This window comes from Corvus cornix, chromosome 3, assembly GCF_000738735.6.
Source record: "Corvus cornix cornix isolate S_Up_H32 chromosome 3, ASM73873v5, whole genome shotgun sequence".
NCBI lineage: Eukaryota > Metazoa > Chordata > Aves > Passeriformes > Corvidae > Corvus > Corvus cornix.
Window position 1 is genome coordinate 46,647,619 of NC_047056.1, and position 27,863 is coordinate 46,675,481.

General features: G+C 37.7%; 1 protein-coding gene across 11 annotated transcripts in view; it reads right to left on the reverse strand.

The window, feature by feature from the left end:
• RGS7 (regulator of G protein signaling 7) overlaps positions 1-27,863 on the reverse strand; it is a 243,014-nt gene that overhangs the window by 60,500 nt on the left and 154,651 nt on the right. For all 11 annotated transcript variants that reach the window (XM_039569098.1, XM_039569100.1, XM_039569097.1 and 8 more), the window contains 5 exons: positions 24,364-24,470; positions 14,040-14,091; positions 2,089-2,153; positions 311-387; positions 96-177 (listed from right to left, as the gene is read on the reverse strand). In XM_039569098.1, coding sequence (XP_039425032.1) covers positions 96-177; positions 311-387; positions 2,089-2,153; positions 14,040-14,091; positions 24,364-24,470 — 383 coding nt within the window. The remainder of the gene's footprint in view (positions 1-95; positions 178-310; positions 388-2,088; positions 2,154-14,039; positions 14,092-24,363; positions 24,471-27,863) is intronic.

The window sequence follows — 27,863 nt, forward strand, 5'->3', positions numbered from 1 at the left end:
TCTTTTACTTGTCCCCAGGCTACCTCAAAGCTCCACAATGGCTGACATTTATCAGTGGCCCTGCTCACAGAGCCAGCAGCCCCACCAGCACTCACCACCGGACGGTGCACATCCCAAAATGCCCGCTCCTGACTGTCAAGAATCTTCCTCTCTATCTTGTCTCTCTTCTTGTCAACCCTGTCAATGTCATAGGATATTTAAAAGAAACAGTGTTGATGACAGTAATTTTAAACATAAAAAGTGTCCAACCACTTTCCCCCCCTTCAAAAAGCATGCAGAATGAAAAATGCTCATCTCCAGAGGAACTTACTTTGCTTGTGCTTCAGCTTGCATAAAAATAAACTCCCATTTCCGAGCAAATGCTCGCTGTAGCCTGGCCAAACTCTCCTGAAAATACATCACAATTTTAGTGGGTTAGGTTACAAGTTATTTACTCTTTAATAGCTTCTGGCTTTATCTTTCCCTCCTCCCCTCGCATCCCCCTCACTGAGATATAATACAAGTCACGATATTTGTGTCAGTGTAAGTGGACCTTACTTATCTGATATAAAGTTTTTCTTGACACCAAATGAGATGGAATACTTTTGAATGCCTCGACTATTTTAGTTTTGAAACTCTGATAAAAAGGGTAGATGCATTCTTCAGTAGAACATGGGATTTCTGAAACATTTTTATATATTGGGTGCTGGCTTAGGAATTCTGAAATAGTACAAAGAAACATCTTTGTTTTGAAAGTATGTAATAATGAAAGAAAACAGCAGTTATCTCCATACTGGATGATCCACACAACAATTCCTCATCAGTTATCCATACAAATGATTTCCACTGAACAATTTTGGCTGCCATTTTTGGTAGCATAGCCAAACCTCCACAGCTATCCTCATTTTTAAAAATGCAGACTATAGTTCTTCAATACTGTACAGGAAATGTATCTATCCTACTAATAACAGGAAGAACATTTATAAAATCTTTGCAAAATTCTTTCTTCCATTGATGCTGGAACATTTTCACTGTCTCCAAGAGAGCTTTTTCAATCTCTCCCCAGCTTAACAGCAGTAGTATGCAGTCTTCTTAACAAAAAATGTGTTGTTTTTACTATATTTCTTTGCATTGCAAATGTACCTCTGTGCCATACACACTGAAAATGAAGACTACAGAAAGAGAAGAGCAGACTTTCTAGAGATCTTGCCAATACCAGTAAAGGCTCTCATGGATTGTACACTGAAAGGGACTTTTCTAAGGCATGTAAGTATAAAATTATGCATATCCCACCGCGCCGTACACTGAAAAACAAGCTTGTGCCAGAAGAAGCAATACAGCATGTCAGCATGGTGCTGTGGCTGGAGTATTTGGTGTGTTGAGAGGCCTGGCTGACTACCCTGCTATCAGGTCACAGCAGCACAGCTGGACAGCTCTCAGCTCAGAGCCAGGGCTGTTTGAGAATTTTATGTTGACATGTTCATGAAAAATTCAGGAACTTTTTGGGGGTAGAGTTGGAACTCAAGACATCTCTCTCCTTATCGAATGCCATCCTCATCAGCTAATCAAACTCCCTCTTTTTCAGGCTCTTCCTGGCCCCCATTATCTTACCTTGCCTGAGGCACAGCACAATCATCAGGGAGTAGGAATGCCTGTAGTCTGACCCTCTTTGCCTCTCATCTAGCTGATGGGAAAAGGCTCAAGTGTCAGCATCACTTATAAAGAATGAGATTCATATTTCTACATCTATCAAGAGGTTTTGAAAATATTGTCAGAGATCCTTCATTCAAACCTTAAATGGTGTAGAGAACAACTGCTTCCAGACACTAATGGTGTACCTGGGATTTGTGAAGTTATTTATGATCCTGGCATGGTGATCTGAGCAGAGTAAGATTAGAGATGGACTGTAATCTCAACATTTGTCCAGTTAGCCATCACTATAGTCTCGCAAACACCATTTAAAACTACTCAGCAGTGTTAGACCCATAAGCTGGAAGAACTGGATAACTAATAAATTTTCACATATAATGCCTGTAGTTCTCATGCTTAACATTATTTCACGGGCTCATTAGGCCCAGCAGAAAAATTTACTTTTTGCCAGGTACTTACAGCTTCATAGTCTGCTAGTTCTAGCCTTGCTTTGTTTTGCATTGTCCGCTTGCAGAGGTAAACAGCTGGAAAAGAAAAAATTAACACAGAATTTGCTACTATCTCACAAACACAGCAGATCAGAAATGAAGGCTTCATATCTGGTTTAAAGCTAGCTTTTTTCGGTTTGATGTGTCCCTTTTCCTAAAAAGCTTTAAACATGGGATCAATGCTACCTACCAGTATTGCAACTGAAATGATGGATCAGATACAGAGGTTCATTAAATAATAATAAAATCTGCTTTATGCAACACATCATATGTAAAATGCATGAGGTACTTGAGGTCAGGGTTTTTAATGGACAGGGAACTAGCACATTAAAGAAAAATGGCAAAACATTTTTCAAACTGTGTGTGTATAAACCATAATGCACAAGAGTTTTAGCAGGAGCTGCTGCTGTATTAGTCAAACAGGTTTTTAAGAACATGAATACATGGTTTTATTTATTTTTACTCTATATTTAGAAAACACAAACTTTCAACCTAAGAAGATTTTAGCTAAAAAATAATTCCAGATAAAATTCATGTCTCATACAGATTAGTCTGCTATAACCAATATTTAAACCAGAAAATAATATGAGACCAAAATATGAAAAAAATTGTGTCATCTACTAGATATGAGAAAAAAAATCTTTCATTTATTTTCTACATCCAAAAATCCTTCAGGAGACCTGTTCTGCCTGCACTTCATTCAGACAGAGCAGGATCTTTGATAATAAAATGCTGAAGTTCATTTCCAACAGAGTTTATTTAGCAGCAAATACTTCAGAAACAACTCTGAGTATTACACAGTTTCCCCCACCAGGGAGACAATGAGTGCAGCACAATTCCTAATTGTGCAATATTTACCCACTTCATTACTTCAGAGCACTGCTCATGCGTTAGATGGATGTATCTTTTGATCAGTGTAGGTAAGAAATCCTTAACTTATCCGTTGTCTCTATAAGCAGCAAAAGGGGCCCATAATTACTGCTTGTGCTTAGGAATGTTCCTGCTCCCTGACTGCCAGCTTGTCTGCTACAGGAGCAAAGCCTCTCTGTGAAATAACTTCACATAGGAACTTAATTCTTCCTAACAAGGAAGAAGGAGGCACTCGTTTTAGATAGAGCTTTGAGTATTAAGGTAGTCAATCCAAATATAATTTAAGATTCCATGGAAATATTTATTCCTGACATGTCACCTGCAAATGCATGCACACCCAGTCCAGTGAATGTTCTTTTAGTTTAATTGATTACAAGCACTTCTACCTGCAATTAAAGGTCTTACGTGATGTAAAATAAAGCTACATTTTAATGCAATTTTTTTCTTTTCTTGCCCTCCTCTTTTTGTGTGTGTTATTTGGTCTATTTTCTTTTAGAATATTTCACTTTCCACTCTCATAAGAAGCCGTGGTCTCTTTCTCTATTCCCTGCACCCCCATATACCCTCTGGTTCCAAAGCAGTTTCTGTGTTTACAAAATATAAAAAGACAGATATATGCCCATGTCACACACAGCAGACAGATACCTTCTATAGCTTTCATGCATTTTAATACAATTATACACTTACACTAATGCACTGGCATGCATGCTGAAACGTCACAAAAAGATGAGGGGATGAATTTTGGACCTTTTGTACCTAGGTTGCATTCACAATCAGTACAGTGGTAAGAGATTCTTGAAGAGAGAGATGATCTTTTTCATTTAGCTTTTTTTACAGTGAAGCATTTTCCTCTTTTCCTTCAAAATTGGTTATTTTGTCGAACAAGAAAAAAAAATCCCAAAAAACCCTTGTAAATATTAGCAATAAAATACATACCTTATATAAATGTGTAGACAGTTCAGAGAATTCCAGGGGTCAAATTTTGTCTACCAATCTAATACCATTTGAACAGAAACAAAACAAGCTCCCAGTTCCTGCACTGGATCAAGACTTTTAAACCACATCCTCATAGTCCCAGTACAGGCACTTTTAGTTAGTTTAGCTCTTCCTTGAGTCCCATTGTGGGCAAATTTTGGGATTATATTTCCTGCTACCTCCTACAAAAATTGTTTCAGAGGTAGCTGCCTGCTCATCTTTCTGTCAGGATAGGTTTCATCAAAAAAAGTATCTTCAGATAACAGAGATTTCAATACTGGAGAAACAACCACTGGGTCACCAGGAGACAAATCAGCTTGACACTTTATTAATTTAATACTGTGTCTCCACTGTGTAACTCTACTGCAGTTATTTTCCCTGCAGGGTTCTTTTAATGACCCTCTTTGCTCCCAATCCATAGTAAACAGTTCATATAAAGATGTTTGGTTTTCATTATGAGCATAACTTGGCCAAGACTCAAAAAATCATGTTCATCCCTCAGACCCTTTTTTTTTTCATCTGAAATATCCAGATTCCTTTCCCTTCAGAGGAGCCTAATGGTTATAACACCTGTGGCTTGGATTCTTTATGTCAGAAATGATTCTATGTGCCACCGTGGGTAAGGCAGAATATGCTCAAGGAAGGTTTAGTATTGTGGGAAGTGTAGCATATCCTCTAGTGTAGAAGAAAACAGTGCTGGAGGACATTCCTACTCTGACTCAATTTACTGCTATTGCTATGTGCTAACAATTCCATCCTTATAAAAGTGCATGTTCGACCCTCTATTTAAGAGCTAACTGCCATGAAAAGCTGGCAGCAGCTCAGGAATTTGTGTTCACCAGTTTGTACTCTTGCTATCATATTATTCGGCTTATCTGTAAAAAATTCAGTAGCATATTATCTGTAAAAAATTCAGTAGCAAGAATGTGAAAATCAACCTCATTTTAAGCCATATCATTTGAAGATACAGCGTAATGAGGTTTTGTTATTCTGACTTTTAGGACAATGATATTTGAAGTATGGATACTCCCATCTTTCACAGGCACCACTCCTTTTCTGCACCAAATCCCGCATGAAGTAACTGCATGTGTCCAGTAGCCTGACTTGGACGATGTCAATCACCTTCCCTCTCAAAGCAGAGTCAGGATCTCCCAGAATTTCAGCAAATTACAGTGTCTGCTTTCTAATCCCACATGTTGACAGTGTTTTTACAGCTTCATAAGAAGTACAGCCTGCAGAAAGGGTCTCCAACTAAAAGCTCCTCTATTTCCATATATAGTTCTCTATTTATCTATCCCGCAAAGGTCCTGGTCCTCAGTACACCAGGGAGCTGTGATTGCACCGAGCAGCCCATCTAGGGCCTCCACCGAGGCCTGTGCCCTGAAATTGTGCTCAAGCCCAGCTACTCCCCCTGGCACAGGCTTGAGCTGTGTTGTAGATAGATCTCCAACCAGCCCTGTAGCCTACCCATGCTGCTGCCTTGCTCCTGCCTGCACTGTTGCCAACCTCAGTTCTTGCTCACCTTCCCTTGCAGAGCTGCCCGCTCTTGCCGCTCCCTGACAAGGGTGCTGAAAAATGCTCACCATGGGGATGAATGATATGCAAGGAACAGGGTCTGATTAATAACCTCAATTTGCTAAATATGGACTGCCTTATACACTCTTATTTTTGGAGCCAGTGTATTCTGATGGATTTTGCAATCAACATAATTGCCTCTACTAAACTGAATTATATATTAGATGCTATAGCTTATGCTTTAGAAGTGACTGATTATCATGAGAGAACAGATTCGCCAATAATTTTAAAGGCCATATTAATTTGTAACATTTGATAATGAAAGATGGTCAGTGATGTTTATAAATGGGTATTTGAACAACAAACCAGTATTGAAACACACTTCAGTAGCTGTGCAGTAAATACAGTCTACTAGCTCTTGAAAATTCTATTCAGGCATTCACAAAATGTGGGCAATCTGAGAGTTTCAAGTGAGACCGAAAAGCCAGAGTTGCATAAAGAGGATGTCTGTGTTTTCCCTCTTGCAAGTTTTTAAACTGTTAAACCCAAAAAAATCATTTTCATGGTTAGATACCTTTGTTTCCTATTCTTGACTGCTCACTTGTACTTGAAAGTGTCTAAGAAACCTCTACAGATTTTTTCTTTAGATAAGATCATAGAGATTATGACAGGTTTCATTCTAGACTCAAGAAACTGGACAGAGTACACATTATATTATACATGCTTACTCAAAAGACCCCAAAAAACCAAACACAGAACTTTCACCCAAAACCTACACTGAGGAATTTTATTTTGTTGCTAAACAGGGGTAAATCTTCCCTTTTCCCACAGTGGAGCAAAGGCCACAGCTAAATTCAATGGAAGTTTAACTGGGCCTCTGAAGACCATGGACTATGGCACCTACACACCCACTACCATGTACACGAGCTCCTTCCATAATTGTCCCAGTGCCAGGGGTATCGCAGCTTGATTCACCCCAGACAGTGGGTGTGCTTTCAGTGAATGCTCATTATTTCCACTGAGGCCAGGTTAAATTTACATACTCCCCGAGTCAAAATTCTGTTTTCAGAGTCAGTGTGTACAAGCCTAGTCTGTATCTAAAGAGCAAAGAAAATAGCAAGTACTGTAAGGCCTAAGGGTTTCAAAGCGCCCTGCAGGCAGACAGTTCTCCCCTGAAGTGCCTGCTTCAGATGGGGAATTACAGGACAATCAGCACAAAACATGACTGCAGTATGTAAAGCATGAAATTAATTCCCTTATTTAAACGTTGGGATTTCTAGGGCTATTTCATACCATCTTTAGGTCACTTCTGCTTTTAGTCAATAGAAAAAAAAATTGCCCTTAACAACAGCTATTGAGTTCCACTTAGTCTTAAAAACATTATTACAATTCTGGGGTGGACAAATGGGTCACCACAGAGCCCTGTGTATCTATAAAAGAACCACACTCTTTCATAAATGTTAATAACATTAAGTTAGAAGGAAGACCATGATCAGTTTTATGTATATTAAACTGCCAAATCATCAAAACCTTAACTTATGAAACACTTCTCCTCTTCTCTACTCTTTACTCTTTGATCCTGTTTTCTCCCATAACATTTCAGGAAAGCAATTTGATTATAGATTTACATGAGCAGAGGACTTTCTTACATAAACCAAGGCCAAGAAAGAAACCAAATTTCAAAGCACCAAAGAGATCAAGAACTAGAAAAAGACAAATTTGTCTTCAACATACAGAAGTCCCCAGATGATGATGGCCCTGGAAAATCCTGCAGAGTGACAAAAATTAGTATGGAAGAAAGGTCACCAAAGCTACATGAGCTATAGGATCAGACAAAGAATATCCAGTCATCAAATAAAATTTAAAATTGCATCCATTGAACTATTTCATGTTTCTTGATATTATCATAACGCTTTCAATTTGCCATTATGGTTACATTTTCAGAGAGTCAGAGTCATCTCCAGGGACAACAGGGCTTGAAGAGGCATGGGAAGTAGAGCATGTCGGAGTGCCAGCATTGCTGCCTCCACACTCTTCTAACCTGGGCTACCCATGGTGATGGGGACCTCAGCCTCAGCACCACGATTCCATTAGGGTTAACATTCAAATGGGCACAGAGCCCACAGCTCCAGGGACACTGGTGCTGGAGAGGACATTCCATGGTGATCAGCAGCACACCAACATTGCTTCCTTCACACCTTTCTAATCTGCGTCACTCGTGGTAATGGGATGAGGGGAAGTCATATGTGGAGGGGCTGAGGTCCCTTGGCTTTTCAGCCTAGAAAAGAGAAGACTTAGGGGAGATCTCATGGCAGTCCACAGCTTCCTTGTCAGGGGAAGAGGAGGGGCAGGCACTGATCTCTACTCTCTGTAGTGATCTGTGACAAGGCCTTAAGATCTGTCAGGGGAGGTTTAGGTTGGTTGTTAGAAAAAGGTTCTTCCCTTAGAGGGTGGATGGGCACTGGAACAGCCTACCCAGGGAAGTGGTCACTGCACCAAGACTGTCAGAATCTAAGCAGCATTTGGACAATACTCTCAGGCACATGGTGAGATTCTTGGGGTGTCCTGTGCAGAGCCAGGAGTTGGACTTCAAGGATCCCTGTGATTCCCTTCCAACTCATGATATTCTGTGAAAACTATTTTGTTTACTAAACATAGTAACTTGAAAGCAATTCAGAAAATTCCAAGTTATGTTTATGAATCTCAGAATTTTGATAAGAAATTTTATTTCTATTTATAGGGGACCTAGATGCAATTATCAATGCTTTTAAAACAGTACTGCAGAAACATGTGCCTGGATCAGTTACCCTTTCTTATGTGTGCATACAAATGCGTCAGCCTAACACATTTTCCATGCTCCTCATATTATGAGAATAAGTTACACTTTTTTGGAAAGAATATTTCAGGTAAGCACGAAACTCTGAAGTGGTGAGATGACTGGAAAGCATTATCAGGGAATGCCTCCTGGTTAAAGAGCCTTCATTGCAGTGGTTTGTCAATGTCAGAATTAGCAAGGATCAGAACAAAATTCAGGCCATGCTTGTTGAAGTGAGACTTTCATCATTTACATGACAGAGATAGCTTCTAATGAGTAAATAATATATCTCTGCAGAGAAATATAATGGTATATGAATTCAGAGCGGGAAAAAATACTGTAGGTCACCTCTTCCACCTTTCTGCTAATGTAAATGTCTTTCCTAAAGCACATTTGATTTGGTTCTGCCCAGATCAAATTTTACGCATAGCAAGCACTGGCACCAGCCACACTTTTCTTGAGAGGCTGTTATTCTTGGTAGACTGTATTCCTCACTTAGTCCTGTCACCAAGGTCTTAGTCAATATATTCTGTATATGTAGCTTCCTAAAGGCAAGTCATTCACTTAAGGAGTCACAACCCAGTCTTAGCAACAATTTAGTATGTTACTTGAGTTCTGGTGGGAAAAGTCTGTTGCTTACTACACCTAGAAATCCAGAAAATTTTGAGAGACAGATCCTTAATTGAAGGATCTGTATTAGGGATTTAAAAGAATTGCTTGCAGGAGTCATTACTGACACACTGACATCAGCTGTTGAAAAAATGGGAACTGAGAATCAAGATTTCAGATTATAGAACGGCAGAGCTCTCCAGAAACTATTTACATATTCTTCATAAAGTCTCATGGCATGAATTTTAACAAATAATTTTTTATTTATACATGACAATTTGTATCAAAAGTGCTTCTCTGCTACCAGTTTTGCCCCAAGCTGTTGACTCATAGTCATGAGTGGATTTCCAGAGATGCTGAGCACACACAGTGCTCCAGCCGAGTTCAGGTAAGCAACAGGGATCAGTATTTCTCAAACACAAATTGCTTACTAATAAGCTGTTGCCAAGGAAATCCTTCCTGTGCATTTGGGCAAAGAAAACATATAATGCATTCTCTGTACAGTTCTCCTTCCAAACAGTCACTCTATGCTAAACGGTACAGAAAGACAAATCAGAGAGAAAATTCCTGGACTACTCAAATTTTCATAGAGGAATTTGAAGCTAAGCATGTAAAATAAGTAAGCAATAGACTCATAAGAGAAAATTATATGAAAATTTTCAACATGTGAAAAACATGATACATGATTGCAATTACTTTTTGTGCACTATGTACTTTTTAGCGTTACTGCAAGTTTGGGAGAGAAGAGGGAAATGAGCCAGGGGAAATGGCTCATGTTCAGAACAGAGAAGCAGAGGGAGAACACAGAGAAGTCTCTGTCAGTTTAAGTGAGAGGAAAGTATCATAAGGAAGGAAGTGTTGTTCACACTGACTTGTTAGCTGATTATCAAGTAAATTTAATAAGGAAGGTCTTGTGCTTTCTTAAAAATGCTGGAGAATAACAATGAAACAGCTTTGACGCAGCAAAAGTAAATGGCTACTTCATTTTACTGTAACACAGGATAGATAACAGTCATGACTATCTGAAGAACTGCAGCACTTATGCAGACAGGTATCTTACACTTTTAAAGGGAGCAATTAATTAAGACTTCCCCCAACACCTGTGATTGCTCTAATTTCCTAGGAGACTGCCTTTGCACCACATGACTTTACCTGGAAGGCTACTGAAAATATGTTACATTTTCAAAACTTGTCCTTCATCACAGCAGCAGAATTTGAGAATTTGCTTTGAGTATGCAAAAAAATAGTCTAACTTAGTATCATGTAAAGATCACATGGGCAAGTGCTCTTAAAATCATGTTGTGTTATCAGTTACTTACTGTGTTCTCCATAACACCAATATTCTGCAGTCCTCCTCCATTTTAACTCATTTGAGAGAAATGCACACAAAAAAATTACAATGCTCAAACAACATCCTGTTGCCACTACATAGATGCAGTTGACTTTTTGTCTTCTAGTATGAGTCCAAACCTTCCTAAGACTGTACGTGACTGTGGCACTTCCTAAATTTTATTCTTTCTCTCCTTTGAGCATATTTCTCTTTTTTTTTATTATGCATTTAACTGTAAGAAAAAGTCTGATATGTCACAGATACTTTTAAGTCTAACCATCAGCAAAAGTTCACTAAAGAAAATGAGTAAAAATTACTAATTCTTCATATTTTATACATCTGAAATTCTTATAAGCCTCTTACATTGAGTAAAAATTACTAATTCTTCATATTTTATACATCTGAAATTCTTATAAGCTTCTTACATTGTCAAAATTAAGTTAAATTAAGCCTAAAGAATAAAAAAAAATGAAAGAAAAATCTGTCAGTTACAAAATTATATCTGTAAGAAAAGAGAAGATAATTACAAGCATGTCACATGCTCAGCCACTAGCTGTGTTCATTTCAAGAGCCAGATTTTCTGAATTGAGATCCAATTCTATTTGTCACAAAACCTAATCATAATTCAGGAACGTGACTTAACTCTCACAGGAAAAACAAAGTTGTTTGAACTACACTGGCCTTAATAATACTAGTTATTATTATTATTATTATTATTATTATTACTTAGTTTCACTAACTTAATCACACTAAAACCAATGGCATTCTACAAAGAACAACATGTCCTGCCTGGGTGGACTCCAAGACATATGGGACTTCAACAGATGGAACTTAAGGACCTTCCTTTGTAAAAATTATTTGCAATTTGAGGAATCCCTCTTGACAACACTTTCAAGCATCATTTTCAAGAAAAAGTAGGGAGATTTTCAGTGCTTTATGAAAATTAGCAGTTTCTCAGTAACCTCGGAATGATCATAGCTAATATTTTGGAAATTACAATCAAACGGCTATTTTCCATTTTGACATAAATTAAATTATTCTAAGCCCTGTTTTTGCCACCATGACATAGCATTGCACTACAGCTTTATTATGAGAATGTGTGTCTGTTTTTTTGACATATTGGAAGATTCTTTGTATCTTTTTCAGTTACACTTTCTACAGAAAAAAATTTTTAAAGCAAATATTTGATATTACAAGCTCACGTAGATCAAATTATATTTTAGAGAAGGTATTAACATATACAAATATGTAAGGATTATTTTCTTTCTTAGTTAATTCTGGTAATAAACTGACATACAGTATGTCAATCTCATTTAATTTCTTGTTTAAGATAAATTATTTTCCTGGCAGTGTGCTACATTCTGGACAGTAGCCCAGCTACGGGTGAGTAAAGATGAATGGTTGGGATTAATTTTTAAATTAAAATAAAATTCTAGAGTATTTTCAAAGGCTTGTAAAATTAGGTTAATGCCAAAGAAAGTGATTTGCTTTGTTAATAACTTTGATCAAGGAAGATTACAGTGGGAGTTTACTTTTTGCTAGTCTTGAGAGACTTCTAATGCCTGCCACAGTCATTCGTTTTAGAGGGAGCAGTTTCAATCTTGTTCAGGACAAGTCCATGAAATTGGTAGCACTGCACGGCAGCATAATGCATGATAAGTATGAAGTACATTTGCATATCTGTAATAACATAAATTATATTTATTATATTTTCCAGGAAGTAAAAATTACTGCGAAAATCTGCAGAACCTATTTGGCATATATTTGAGGTGAAATTTATCCTTTCATATTCTCAAAATGTTTCAAACCTACTTTAGATTTGTTTTGGTTCCTTAAATATTTTTATTAAATATTTTGATTTTCCTGTATTCCTCTGATCATCGTTGTTTACAGGGAAAATGCTAATTTCTGGGACTCAGCAGATGTTAACCTAATAAGAACAGTATTGAAAAGGTGCCTCAAAAGTTTATTTTCCTGCAAATGCCCTAGCATTATCCAGTTCTGGTGAGACACAGCCACCTTTGGTAGCTCCAGTGCAATTCTCTGACCCTGTTGCATGGGGAAGCTGTGGGTCTGTTTCTCACAGGATTGCACTTTTGGTCATGACATGGAAGGAGCAATGAGATAGCGGATTGGAGGGTTTGCTTCCCCTTCCTTCTCCCCTCTGCAATCAAAGAGCTTAACTCAGCAACTGAAACATATTTAAATCTCAAAAGCTCTCAAATGAGTACATTTACTGCTCAACAAAGGCACCTCCCTGTGTGATAAAGGCACTGATTCCAAGCTTTAGTCTGTATTCCTGGCATGCAAAACCTGGACAGATTATACAAGATTTCTATTTACTGACTAAGGTTCATAATTCACTGACCAATCCACTGATCAGCTGTGACAGGAAAGTCAGTGTCTCCTACTTTAGACTAAAGGATATTAATAGAAACTTTCTCAGCCTGATCTCAAATTCAGATATGTTAAGCATATATTTATTAAAATCACCCCAGTAACGTGATACACATTACAACTGATCAACTTAATGTCTCTTAAACCATAGATAATTACTTGCTGATCTTTAACATATTAGGGGACTATACTGAAGTAAGAAATGGTAAATCAGTCATTTTTCCTTCAGTGACTAACTTCCTCATACGGAGTGGCTAAGCACACTTATGTGTGGTAAGAATCCTTCCTGCTTGGGAGCTTTCAATAACTATTTACTGGACATCTTCAAATATCAGTAAAAAATTGAACATTTTTCCACTCCAATAGGATGAGGACACTGTCACATTTTCAAACTCTACCTTGAAGACACTCAGCTCTGCTGAGAGTCTCAGCTTAAAATTGCTTTATTTGGCAATGTATTTGAAACTAAACTCTCTCTGCTCCAAAAACGCAGGAAGCATCTATTGGAACCATCCATTCCCTTTGGAGTCTTTGGCTCCCAAGGGCATAGAATCCAAATTACAAGTGAGCACTCACCTAAATTTCTGAAAATCTGTAAAAAGAGACTTTCATGGTCTGAGGTTTTGAAAACATAACCTATCATGTACATGCTCAGTTACCTAAATAAGTGACCTGGTCTTCAGATGGGCTCAGTACTTACAGTCTGGACTAGAATGAAAAGGAGGCTGCTCATAGATCCACTTTCTAGAAAAATTAGGTCTTTATTTGGTGTACAGAGGCACCTAACTTAGTTATAATTTTCTATTGAGATTTTTTCCTAATATGTTACTACCTATTATCTTCAGATTTTGCTGTCCAAGTACACACCAGTAATTACAATATATAATTTATTAATAAACCCCCAAGGCACAGGCAAATAAACAAGGTATTTTCTAATACAGTTCATATCAGAACCATATTAGTTTTCATAATAAGTAACCTTCCACATGGTGTACATTAGAAATAAGAGCTCTAAACTAGGCACATCTTTGGGTCTCAATCTGGTTGCACAACCATCAATAAATTGTCCTCTGCTTCACTGAGATTCTCTCACTGTAAATAACTAAACTTGCTGGAGCAAACAGAGGATGTAAATGGCAAGGTAGGTTTTGATGAGCCTTGAATTTTGGGGTTTGGGTTTTTTTCTTTTCTCCTCAGATCTACTCCAAAATATGACTTTGACCAACTTCTGATAAACTTTGAGTAAGGTAACAACACATTCATTTCAATATCAGCAACTCTTGCACAGGAATTATATGACATATAATTATGTTTTAAACAGTGGGATGGTGAAACAAGACAGATGGCATTGATGCATTCATTAATACAATGCATAATTTCCAAAAGTAATAGGAAATATTTCTACACTGACCATAGTCTGTGTTTTCCGGCTCCCAACAATTTGATGGCCAAAAATAGGGTGTCTATAGACAAAACAAAGAAGTAGGAAACTGAAGTTAGACAATGCAAGCATTATACAGTCCTTGGATTGTTACTGGTTTTCAGAAACAATTTCTATTTTTTGTACACCTATTATACTGTTAACTTGACATTTTTGAAATAGGCATCAAAACAGAAAATTACATTTGTACACCTGTTTATCATACTAGTGTCAGAACAACATTAAAAAAAAAAAAAGTGGGGTTTTTTGTTCTCGAAGTTAGGGGAACAAAACCCACAAGGCTAGGTAGTGAGGTTGTCTTTTACATCTTCCCTAGAAATACATCTCTCACATGTCCTGGAGAATCAGGTTGAGAAGGTACAAACACAGAAGATCCTTTGAGGTTCATTCAGTTCTTGATTTTTGAGAGTTTTCATTCATAGATTAATATTCAATACTCTTTCCTGGGTGTTATTTGTTTAAAAATGCCACTAAAAACATCTTGTTTTCACAAAGACATCAAAGTCTACTTTTTAATAAGTGTTTACCAGTTGTGATTTAAAATGTGATTTGTTTTTTAAGGGAAAGACAAAAAAGTACCAAAAACTACTTCAACACTAAACTTATTAAAACTGTGCTAAATGTGTTGTTAAAAGAACTCACTTCTAGCAAATGAAGAATACTGTATAGGATTTTTTCATACAAATAGCTTCATTTTTAAAATAGCAACTTTGTGTTAAAATGTAACTGATTATAAGATTTTTTACAGAACACCTCATCCCTGTACAGGCCATTCACTTAAGAGTTGGACTCGATGATCCCTGTGGGTCCCTTCCAACTCAGAATATTCTGTGACTGAGTGGCTGTATAAACACATACACACAGATACAAAGAATTATATAATATTTGAGCAGTTGAATAAAACTCATTAAATGTGTGAACTGGTTTGAGTGGTATTTCAAAACACAGGTGCTTCTTCAGGAAAACCTTCTGCTTTACTCTCTATTTCTTATTTCTCAAAAATCTCCCAGCTGCAAAAATGGAAAACTCTTTGCTGCCCATTTCCTTTCAGAAATTTTTTTAATGTTAATCTGGAAACCAACAGGGCTGAAGGGTGACACATTCACACCAATTGTCAAATTAAAGATATATTGTGAAAAATCTCTTAGCATTGTAACACCAATGCATCAAATTTAATAGAAGCAATTTAGAACTTGCTACTTATCAAGCAACAGCAAGGAGCTAAAGGATAAAAAAGGAACTATCACAAACTAACTTCAAAGGCTAAGATGTGTTTCTTGCAAGCTGTTTTGTACTTTGTAAGGGAGAAGCAATAATTAATTCTCCGATCAACCATCCTTCACAGTGCCACTGAAATCAAAGTGACCAGTAGAAGCACATACTAGCACAAATGGAAAGAAGATGAACCCCTAAAGAATGAATTGCAGTACTCTGCATGTTTTGGAGAAGCAGCTATAAAAATAATTTAATACATTTATTTTTATTTTTATTCATATAAACCAAAAGGTCACCATTATTGAAATATACAGTTTACAAACTCAGGAAGGGAGAACAGTCTTTCCTTAGAGGCATGAAATGTATCTCCAGAGAGGCCCAAGAAGAAAAGCACAGCTGCATCATTTTTCTGCTTACAGGAAGGTTAATCTCTGTTTACAGGTTCAAGCTGAGCTTCTGAAAAAGGTATGTAGTGAGGGTTACTAAATACATAGAAACCATATCCACTCAGGCAGCACTCCTGCTGAAACTCTTCCAGTTGTGGGCATACTTGCTGCAAAATCCATATTAAAGCTCCTCATAAATACTTAGGATTTCTCTTGACAGCTTACATATACTCCCATCCCAGCTGAGATTAAAAAATAAATTCCATCTTCTGACTCAGAGAAAAATCACAAAATTTGCTTTCAGCATTCATTTCACAACAGGCTATGAACAAATACTATATATTCTATATGTTAGTGATGTTACAGGAGGACTGTTGTTTCATACATAAATGAAAAGCTATGTGTGGCCCGCATAATGTTTTCAGTATTTAGTGAAAAAACACTTTTAAATTTACTGAAACTTGCACTTTGGTGGTGAAGGCAGTGTGGGCACTAAACAGAATATGGGAAAGGGGACATGATCTTCAGTGTTGTGAAATGTTGTCACTTTAGCTCGCTAGGAGGCAGAGATGACCAAGGATTTTCTGAAGGATAAAAAGGTGCAACCTAAATGTGGAGATCATGGAAAAAGCAGAAAATAATGCATCGGCTACTAAGGATGAGACTAAGCCTCCCTGTGCAAGGGAGATAAAAGCAAAAAAGTTAAAACAGAACATGAGTTTTAATTAGCAAAGCACATGATGAGCCATATTAAAAGGTTTCAATGATGTGTGATCAGGTAAGCCAAAAAGAAACCCCAGTAAAAGGCAGACATTACAATATAAGAAAGGGATTCAAATAACAGCTAGTACAGATAAGCACAGAAGATTATTAAATGCCTTCTTTGTTTGAGTCTCCAGAAGGAGGGAGACGGTGGGCAGATAAAGGTCTTTCTGCCCAGGGAATGACACACAGGCATGAGCTCTCCTGGCCAAAGCTCTGAGCTGGGCAGGCACAAGCTGTCTCTGAACTGCAAGCCATGACCCTGCCTGCCTGGTGCTCGGATGCATTTAATGGGACTTGCTGAGAAGTACAGCTCATCTGCTCAGGCACTGCAACGTGGACAGAGCTGGCCTCCAGCCAGCTGGCTCTCAGAGGGAACAAAGTTCAATTCTGCCTGCAATCAGCTCTGTGAACATGCCCAAAATTAATTTGGACATGGAGATAAGGCTACAGGGCAAAGCACAGGGCAAAAAAAAATCAGGGAGGGAAATATTTTTATGAGGTCAGACAGTTCAGGCTAGAAGGCTGATGAAATTCAGCACAGAAAGCTTAAGGATTTATTGAGTTTTCATGTGGGTAAACTGTTTATTTCTGAAAAAGCAAAAAAAGCCTCACCAAACTAAAGAATGGCTCCTGGTTCCTCAGGACTGTGATTTATATGCATGTGTACATATTATGATGAGATGCTTCCTCTGGTATTTCTCTTTCTGCTCTATCTCCAGTACTCCATAACAATGACTATCTAACTGGTGAGAGTTATCAAAAGTATTGAAATACCTGCACGATGTTTAAAGGGGTGCAAGTTACCTGAAGGGTAATTTACAAATGGAAAAAATATTCATTCAAGTGACCTTTGAAACACGGACAGTTATTTTTATTTTTTAAAAATCACATAAAGCAGAGGAGCTTCAGAAGATTAAAGCAAAGAGAAGAACTGTATTTTCCAGAAAAGGTAAAAAGCTTAAATTTTCTCTTTTATAATCTTTCTATATTTACTCTCTGGAGTGAATAGTTGTAATACGCTATTTGTTTCTAATCTTTGAAAGCTAAAGTTTACTAATATTTGGATTTTTCAAAAACATATTAGGTCACTGGCAGCATAAAACCCTACTAGATGAGAAATAAACAGTAGATGCTATGCATTTTGACCAAGGCAAAGTTCTACATTACTTTCTTACTAGCAAGTGAAGATTTATGGCATCACCCTAAGATGTGCTCAAAAGCAGCTACAGCTGCTGATAAAGTTGTATTCAAAGAGTAGATATCGATTATTCACTTTCAAAGCAAGAAATGGCATTGATGTGTGCAGAGATAAGGGAAACTCTTAAAAACAGGCAAAAAATAGGGATAAGGGACAGATTAAGATTTAAAGAGAAAGAAAATCCAAAACATCAAGAAAAAAATCTTTTAAAAACCCTAGACACTGAAAATAAAGCATGATATAAAAATCAGTTTCTGATTAATGGGCTTTTGCAATGCTGTGATTGAATTGACAAGCACCAACAATAAACATGCATGTAGTTAAAGTGACTGATGTTTTTCCAAAGGAATATTCCACATTTTCTTGTCTAATTGCTTGGTTTTAACAGTCATAAAATTCTGGTCTTAATCTGAAGTTTACCTTGTTCCTTATTACAGACATCAAACAGTTTAATCACATAGCACATGACCATAATGCTTGTGCTGAGTTTACATTTCCATTTCTGTTTCAAAAGTCTCCACACAATTTCATGCTCCAGATATTTAACAACCTCTGAGAAGAATTTGCTAGAGAGGTTATCCGTGAAGACTATGGGAGAAAGATTTGCCTTGTTCAACACAGAAGGATTAGGAAATAAGAAGAGTCTGATAAGAAGATCTCTGGTCTCATGGAATGAGGTCAGGAATGCGAATAGTAGATGTGTGCAAAGGAGAGAGCTGCCTGCTCTCATCTATCTATTAAAAAAATCCCACAGCAATGCAGGGAGGCTTTGCTCAGACGAATTACCTTCTAAATAGCTGGCTATGCAAACAAAGCTTAGTTCAACTATTTGTTACAAATCACATACCCAAATACATTTTATAACATCCTTTGCAATGTCACATATTCCTGTAGCACAAATACTACACAATCTGTGTGCCTTGCTTCATGATCTGGAAGCCCATAAGTGAAGATTTCACCCAGGAGAGGTATGGACACGGTATAACGTACCACAAAGTCACCATTTCACCATTTTCGAAGAGAAGATTATGAAATACTGATGGGGTTTGGTTATCTTTCATGAGTGTAGAAAACTTGAAGGAATTCTCCTACTTAAGAATTTTACTTTTCCTCAGAAGGAAATATGAAGCAGTTCATCATGAAGAAGTATTAAAGAGGGAATGCTTGTCATTTTGCCATGACATCCCACTTATAGCTGAAGGGAGGTGGGTGGTAGAACAGTTTAAGGAAACTCAAGTACTGTTTATCAGCCTAGGCAGAAATAATGCTGCCAGTTTTTATCAGTATGCTTTTGAGGCACTTTGTTTAATTGTAATTTGAATCAGCATCCAGGACAAGTCAGGAGCTAGAGAAATAAGGCCTACCTAGCACTGCAGATGTGATTGCAGATACGTTTAAGCCTTCAGAACAAGAGTCACAAGGATCTTTATGCCTTTTAACCAGAAAGCTGGTTTTGCACACACAAACACATACTGGTTCTGTTGCGTTATACACTAATAGCATTAGGTAAACCTAACCACATAAACCCATAATCCTTCTGTAAAAAAGGCATATGAAACAAAATCCTGAAAAACAGCACATATTCTACAACTAGCAGCAGTGGCTGCTATGCACTGTGAGCAATCCAGTGATAAAGTAAATAGATCTGCTTTGGCTCTACCTCAAAATTAATCAATAATAATATCTGAGCTAATGAAACAGCCACTTGTAAAAATCAGTGTTGCCCATCAGCTTTTATAAAACATGATTAATTTCTATGCATTAAACTGTATTACCGAGGAGGGAAATCACTAAGCATCTTTCAGCTACCCCTTGTTGATAGCAATAAGAAAAGAGTTGCTGTCTCTGAAGCTGATCCGTTCCACTCCACGAAATTTTTTAAAATCCAATTACTTGGATGGGGAAGGAGTATTCGAATTACTTATAAACCTTCACATATTACTGCTATTCTTCGCTCAGGCACCAGGGAGTCTTTATAAACAGCAGAAATCAAGCCTTTGCTGAAAAGTAGTTATGCACAATCTCAAATGCTTTGCATGATGGATGGCAGAATTCACTGGCATGCTGTTTTATATTCATTGCACTTGACAAAAATGATTTCTTGATAAAGGGTAAGATTGCTAGTCTAGCACTAGCAATCAGGAAGCAAGTAGTGCTCCACGGTTAGCTCACAATCATTAAAAAAGAAGTTGAGGAATTTGGAAACAAAATTTTGGCTCTGTGATTCCTCTTTTCTAACCTGAAATGAGGATGAGCATGGGAAGCAGTGTGGGGCAAAGTGTGTCTGAGTAAGGAGTCAGAAAAATCAAAAGCAGCACTGATGGGGCAGTCAGAAAGACACATGGATTTGAAAACTTCTTCCCTCAGAAACCTTAACAGAACCTGTATATGCGAAGCCTGACCTGAAAAGACAATGAATTAGTTATTGCACCTTCAATTGCTGAAGAAAATCTGCCAAAAGCAGGATAAGACAACCTGCTTCTTTTCCATTTCTAAAATCTGGCTGCCAATAAAATCCTTCCCTCAAGGCACAGTAGATGATCCAGAAAGGCTCTGGAGAGTGGCTGAAGAGCTGTGATGCTCAGCCAGAGACTCAGCATTCAGAATGGCCAGAGATCGGTCCAGAATGAGCCAAGAGGAAGCGAGCTCAATAAGGCTGACTCAAAGAGATGTGTAAAGCAGTGCAACCCCACCTGAGACACGAGGTACTCACAACACTTCACACTCTAAACTATTTTCCAACAAAGCTATTTCAAGATCCTTACAGTGTTTGCTATATAATTTTATACCAAATTTAGGCATGGGAAAACAAGGCCAGAGAGGTTAAATGCACTCATCAAGAACGTGTTCCCAGTGGCAGAACAGGAGAAGACATCAAAGTCCACACCTTCATCTTTCCAAGGTCCATGAATTTTGCTGCTATCTTCACCAGATTTATGCTTTCACAAGAAACTGTTCCTGTTTTCACACTTTTTCTCAGTTATTTCTGCCTTTTATCTTAAAAGTTACAAAACAACAGTAAAACCTCACCCTCATCTCTGAAAATTAGTTTATGTTAAATCATTAATTAATCTCACTTAAAATTGGGAGTGTGACTATCACTACTCTCGGGTATCCTAGGAGTTTGTTTACAACCAAAAGATACTAGGAAATATTATTTTTCACTATTAACATCAAGAGACACACTATGCATTTAGGACTTGTAGAGGAAATCAGCATATTTTTCTGCAGGATGATATTACAGAAGTCTACCAGCTGAAAGGGCAAGTCAGGAATTCCTCACCAAGACAGAAAAAATATCACTTGTATGGACATAAGTGAAACATCTCCATGAATAGTCCCTGGCCCATAGAAGATACGCTTTCTAAGACAAAGCTTGCTTTTCTTATTTGGGCCCTGCTACCTATTTGCTCTCAGGTAGAGGAAGATGGTGAGCAAATATTCAGCTCCTTCTTTCATCCCAGGTTTAAGGTACCAGGAAAAGGCAATGTAGCTGTTTCTGCTTTTTCTTATTGAGCCTAATAAAAAAAAATTCCTCTCTTAATAAGGCAATTAATATTTAAATTCAGCTCCTTTGAATTAAATTGATAGCACAGAAACTAACCTAATTAACACCTGAGTAGGTCAATGAATGATCCAGAATTTTTTTTATTTCACATTATTTAAAAAAGCAGATGTAACTATACTCTTGCCTCCTGATGGCAAGAGTAATAACTGAAAAAGTATAATTTTTGCCCATAAGAGGGCATTTGTCCAAATGAAGCACAATCCCCACTGCTTTTAGCTATTTCTATACAACAGAAGGTGGTTTAAAACAAGCTGGAGATAATTTTACTGACAGGTGGGAATGTGTCACCCTTTGGAAAACAAAACACCAAGCGCATGGAGAACATTATTATAGCTAGTCTGTTTTTTGTAGGTTAGGTCTTTATATTGCAAAAATTTCTCTGCAGGCATGGCTTCTGAACTTTTCAGTGCTGGCAGGTGCATGGTTTCCTCTTTCTATTAAAATACCCAGAAATTTGCTAATCCTGTCCAATACTTAGAGGGTACAATTTGTGAAGAACCTGAATGTTGGGGTTCCTCACCCCTGGCGTGGGGTCCGGGGGAGGGGACCCTGGAGGAGAGGCACGGCCTATGGGGTCTCCCTGCTCCCTGGTCAATCCTGTTCCCCACTGGTTGTTTTGTGTTCCCCCGCCCAAGGAGGACCCTGGTTGCCCCGTGACTGCTCAGTTCTTCGGCAGACCCCCGGCCATGCGGCTGGAGAATAAAGATCTCTGAAACTTCTCTCAAGAATCGCTCCCTGTTTCTTTCCATGGGCCTCGCTGTCCTATACATGTTGCAGTAATCCCTGCTGCAACACCTGAACATCTATTCTAGTGCAAAATTCACACATTTGCAGTCAAACTTTCTTCCCCATTGAATATGCTCTCTTCATCTTCTAATTTAACAGTTCAGTAACAGATTTTATACTAGCCTTCTTTTGGTGGGGAACATGAAGCTATAATCACATAAATTTTGCTGTTATAGCTCCAGTTAACAGTATGTCACCATTTTCTTATCCTATACATTAACAGCTGCAATTGCATTGTCACAACAGCAAAGACACATTGTTGGCATAGGAATAGCAATGCAAAAGGTACCACAGAACAGCAAACAACCCTAACGCTGCAGATACAGACTGAGAAACACTTGATTAAAGCACCTTATTTCATATGCATTTGTCAAATAGGTGCAAATTCTTAACTTATGTAAATAAACTGAGAAGATTTTACAATCTAGCCCTCACTGAAGCTTCACGTCCAAACATGTAGGCTGTAGACGTCTCTGAGGAAAGCTCACAGCAGGGTAGCTGCAGTACTCTCAGTGGTCCACAGTGCAGCTAATTCTCGTCTGTACTTTCCTTCAGTCAGACTATCATGCCAGCAGAGGTGATTATTTCTCATGCTAGAGATGGAAGCAGGCCAGCAGCTGTGCAGAATTCAATGGCTAGCACTTTTGTAAGTAAGTACTATTCTCTGCAAAAATAAGTCCTTGTATATTTTGTTCTTCTGGACACTGCTTATGCAGACACCAAGCCAAGAACTGGAGCCTCAACCACTGCGTGATTCCTTTCCACCTACCTCATAAGCACATCAGCAAGCCCCTTTAATCATGTGCCATCTCTCCTCTTTATACTGAGCACTGAGAAGAATGAAGCCTCATGAGCCTAAAAAACCCCCTTTTCCCTCAAATACTCTCTCCAGGATCAAAGGTAACAGAGGATCATGGGGAGGAGGCTTGGAATGCCTGTTCTTAGTATTACCCATATACACATCTAACTCTCTGTTCCACTGAAGAACATGTTTTTTGCACTGTATGACTCACAGGATTTAAATATGAAAATAGGATAATATTGTTTGCATGTATGCAATAATAATTCTCTTTCTTGCCAGACTGTGCTATGCATATTTAATTATATTCATGCTAGGATTTTGATTTATACAAATATTACGAGTCTTTCTCTTCCCTTATGTGGGTCTATAGGACTTAAGCCAAAATATTGGTGAAAGTATTGTACAGAAATTAATATAATACAGGGTTTGAAACTATGATTGGTCTCCAACCTCCAGTTTTCTTCTGCATTTTAAAGATCACAGTCTCAGTACTATTTTATTCTTGATGACTTCTCATTTAAATAATCTTTAAGACAAAGCTTAGACCTATATATATCTTGAAGACAATAGATTTTTTTCTACTAGATGTTATTTTACTCTGAGTATTTAATACAGTTAGAAGTAATAGAGAAGAATTAACAAACTCAATTTCATAATGAGAGTCATCATATAATTTCAAAGCAATAAATATCTAGAAAAGACCTTGAAGCAGCTGTTGGTGATACCAGGAATACCACCTAATAGAAATAGTAACACAGAACACAACCACCATTGTCAGAAGTGGCACATGACAAGCAAAGTTAATTCCTTCTGTTGAATCCATAATCTGGTACTTTGCAGTCATATTTGTTTCAAGTCATTAGCAATATTGTTCTGCAAAATTCTGGCCCACTAGTCATTATCAGAAAAACAACACTTCTGCTCCCAGGGCCTTAGTTTGAAATTTAATATAGTAAAATACAACTATGTAGGTTTCTGAATAATATATGTGCAAGTGTCAGTATAGACATACGTACATGTTTATGCTTCCAGCTTGTTCTGAACCATCTGCATGTTTGTTGTACACAATGGAACTGACAAATCAACATAAAAATGTGTCTGCATTTGCTAGAAGAATACACACTACTCCCATACTACTGAGTTACCAGTAAGGAAATTGTGGCAAAAGAAGAAAAAGAAATATTATCCTCCATTATTTCTATAGATTTCTGCTATAGACTTATTATTTAAAATATCTCCCCCTTTCCAAATTAAGACTAGACTAGGAATAAGAGGCAATAAGATAACTTAGTTTATTATATTTCCAAAGAAATGCATTAATTTACTTCATGAGAGATAGTTCCACGTTTAGGATTATCACACTTTTATTCCAGATATCAAAATGGACATTATCATCTTAAGATTTTGCTGACAATTTATAAACAAAATCTGTCTACCTTTTTTTATTTTTAGGGGAATTTCTACTCTTTACCAGGTTATGTAAGAAACAAAGTATGGTTAAATTAGCTATGAACTTTTCCGTAAGGCCTTTGAGCCTCCATTTATGCAAGTCAAGGACATATTGAAAATATTACCTGGAATCGATAAAAGGTGCCATCATCCTTCAATGTTAGAACATGGTCTGAGATTGGAAAGAAATAGCCATGTGCTGCCATCAGAGTTCCCAAATGCAGAGCTTCAACTGTTTCAAGAAAAAAAAGAAAGATAAACTTAAAAAGTTAAATAACTTCTTTTCAGCAATTGAGTTTGTTGTTACGATTCACCTGATATCCTGCAGATAATCCCGGTTTTCTCAATCAAATTCCTACCATCATGAAAGAGCTGTCTTTTTCTATGTAATATAATGGTGCAACCAAAAAAACACTTTCCTTAACAAATAGCTTTTAAGTGTGCCACTTGTAGCTGCAGTTCCACTACTTACATCGACATTAAAAGGTAGCTGTAATGTTCACTCACTTGTTCTGAAGCTGAAAACAGCTATCATTTCTACCCTGATAGTGCAGCCTGCTTTTCTTCCTCAGAACAGTTTCTGATTATATGTTAAAATAGTTGATTCCAATTACATGGTATCTTCCTCACTAGCTTTATCAGAGCTGCTGTAAAGGATAGAGATTTCCTCAAAAGTTTCTTATTACTGGAAAAAATAACAAGGGATAACAGGATACAAGAATAGTTGATGTAGGAAGGTGCCTGTGGAGGTCATCTTGTCCAGCTCCCTTGCTCAAGCAGAGCTACCTTAAGCTACTTGCCAAGGACCTTGTCCAAGTGTTTTTTGAATAACTCAAAGGAGTGAGATACCACAACCTCTCTCGATAATGCCCAGATTCATCCTCTAAGAAGTGCTCATTTGTTCCTATTGCCTATAATTCTGCATTCAGCAATGACAAACACAGATTTGTCTTGTCCTGACTCTTAAAAACACCACTGCAGCACCCGACCAGCAGTAAAGCATCATCACACAGAAAGAAATGCGAGTCCTGACATTTGTGTTCTTGCTGACAAACACAGAAAGACATTCATTTGTGTTTCACCCATTATTATTTTCAATATGAGAAGGCTTATTTATTTACCCATACTTCTTCAGCATCACAAAAAATTCCCTCCTTCACCCTTTGCTCACCTGAAGACATTGACTCGCATAGGAGATACAGGAGAAGCAGTGGGACATCTTTAGTCTAACCCAAAGCCAGCAAGCATGTGAAAGGAACAAAAAAGGGGATCTGGACAGTACTTAACTGAGAGCACATAACCCTTCCAAGGTTTATTTGACACCAAATATTTGTTGCAAAATACAACACACCCTCTCTGGCAGTGAGCTCTCTGGCCTGATGTACAACACCGCAATGCTGCTTAGATTTTTCCCAGTTGCGAGCCTATAAGAAATCTCTCTAATAGAAAGAAAGGAGTTGCTTTGTTCCTTGTGCTTGCAATATCTGTAAATCACCATCTGGACTTTGCCCTAATTATAATAATACATTGTTGTTATTCATTCATTTCAAGATGCTAAATTCTATTATCCCTTGGATCAGAAATTTTGAGTCAATGCTTTCTGCAGTGTGTCAGTCACTCCAATATTTCACTTTGTTTCAATTCATCTGCCTTTTAATTTCATTAAGCTTTTCTTTGTTCTTCACATTGCAACTTATTTCCAATTCCAAAAAGCTTTATTTTTGTATATATTATGTATCTTCATGGAATGAGAGAAAAAAAGGAAGAAATGTGCTGAGTTTTCTAGAGAAGGGCATTCTCAGACAAGGGTGACAGGGCTTGCCAGGGAGCTCTGACACAGATGAGAGTGTATTCTCTTCTGATTTAGCATACACTAAATAGGCTCCAGATTTGTTTCATGTGCTTCCTGGATTCTGAATTGTAATATTTTTCATTATCACAAGGAGCTCACATTATTTTCTTTTACACAGCTATTTTTAGAGTGCATCTGGACTACTATGTCCAGTTATGATTAACATGTCCATTGCACTACAAGAAGAATATCAACAAACTTTGAGTGAGTCGAGTGGGAGTCCACCAAGATCACTAGGGCTGGAGCATGCACCGTATAAGGAGAGATTGCAGGAACTGGACTTGGTCAGACTGGAAAAAAGAAGGTTTTGGAGGTGTCCAGAAGTACCTTTCCAATACCTAAAAGAAGATTTCAAAATGAGGGAGCCAAAACCTCTATTGAGTTTCAGGGCAATAAAGTAAATAAATGAGGAAATAAATAAAAGAGAAAATGGTAATAAACCAAACCAGGTATAGTTCTGATTTTCAGCCAAGCAGCAGGAGAGGCTGCTCAGACACACTGTGCAATATGCATCCTTGGAGGGTTTCAAGAACTGAACAGATAAAGTTCAGGGCAAGATGTTTGACTTTACACTGATTTGAGCAAGGAGTAGGACTGGAGTCCTCCTGAGGTCCCTCTCAGCTTGAACTGTATTACGGCTCTGTGACTCTAGATGGGTCAAGCAGAAGTGGAACATAGAACATAAAAAAGGGATGAAAACAATTGGAGAAGAAACTATTTGAAAGCTCCTGCCAGAACAGCCTATACTCCAGGCAAGGTTGGGTAGAGTAGCAGTAAGAACTTGTACTTCTCTCCCTGACCATTGAGTCATATATATGCAAGAGTGACCTGGCCTTCTTCAGAAGCCAATTAAAGTTACTTAAGGTCTGAATTAGTCCCTATAGCAGCCTATATCTCTTCTCCAGTTATGTATGGAGAGTAAGGTTGTTATACTCTTACCTCAGGCAATCTCATTCAGCTGGAATCCACACTGACTCAATGCTAAGGTGTATCTTTGTCCCTTCAGCTACTGAGCCTTAATATGGACATCTAAATTTCTCTTTTTCTTTCCTTAACTAATAGACAATTAATTTTAATTTTTTATGGCTATCAAACAATAAATTTATTCCAGCATTAAATGAATATAAATGCACAAATACTCCCTTTTAATATCCACGCAAGATCCACTGTAGCTCATACCTTGAGTGTTACAAAATTATACCCAGTGAGTAACAGGCACAAGACTGTATTCCTACCTCACTCCAGGCTGGTAGAGGACTAATGCTGATGCTCTCTGTACAGCAGCAGTAGAACTACAGCACAGAAAGAAACTCAGCACTCAGGAGGTTTCTAATCTCCAAGCAAGGGGTTGTCCAGTGTATTACAGGCAACAAAGGCAACGCTTTGATATACATCTCAATTTGCTAAAATCAGACTGAAAAATAACTACTAAGAAGCCAATGAAGTACAAGAGTAGGATTTAGGAAACAAACCCATGAGCTTGAAAAGGAAAATGAAGCCAGCAGCAGACTAACCCAACATGCCTAAATTCCTAGAATTTAAATACAGACAGCTTCTATATCTCCCAGCTATTCCCGCACATGAAGTTAGTGGATTTTCACTTAAGAAGCAAATTTCATCTGGAAAAATGGCAAACATGGATTAGGAACATCAAAAATGTCTACAAAGTACATTAGATAAGAAGAAAAAAGAAGTCTAAAAGAAATGTTTTTAGACATAATGGTTGCCAGGTAGAAAGAGTAATGTTTATATGTATTCAGAATACAAACTCAA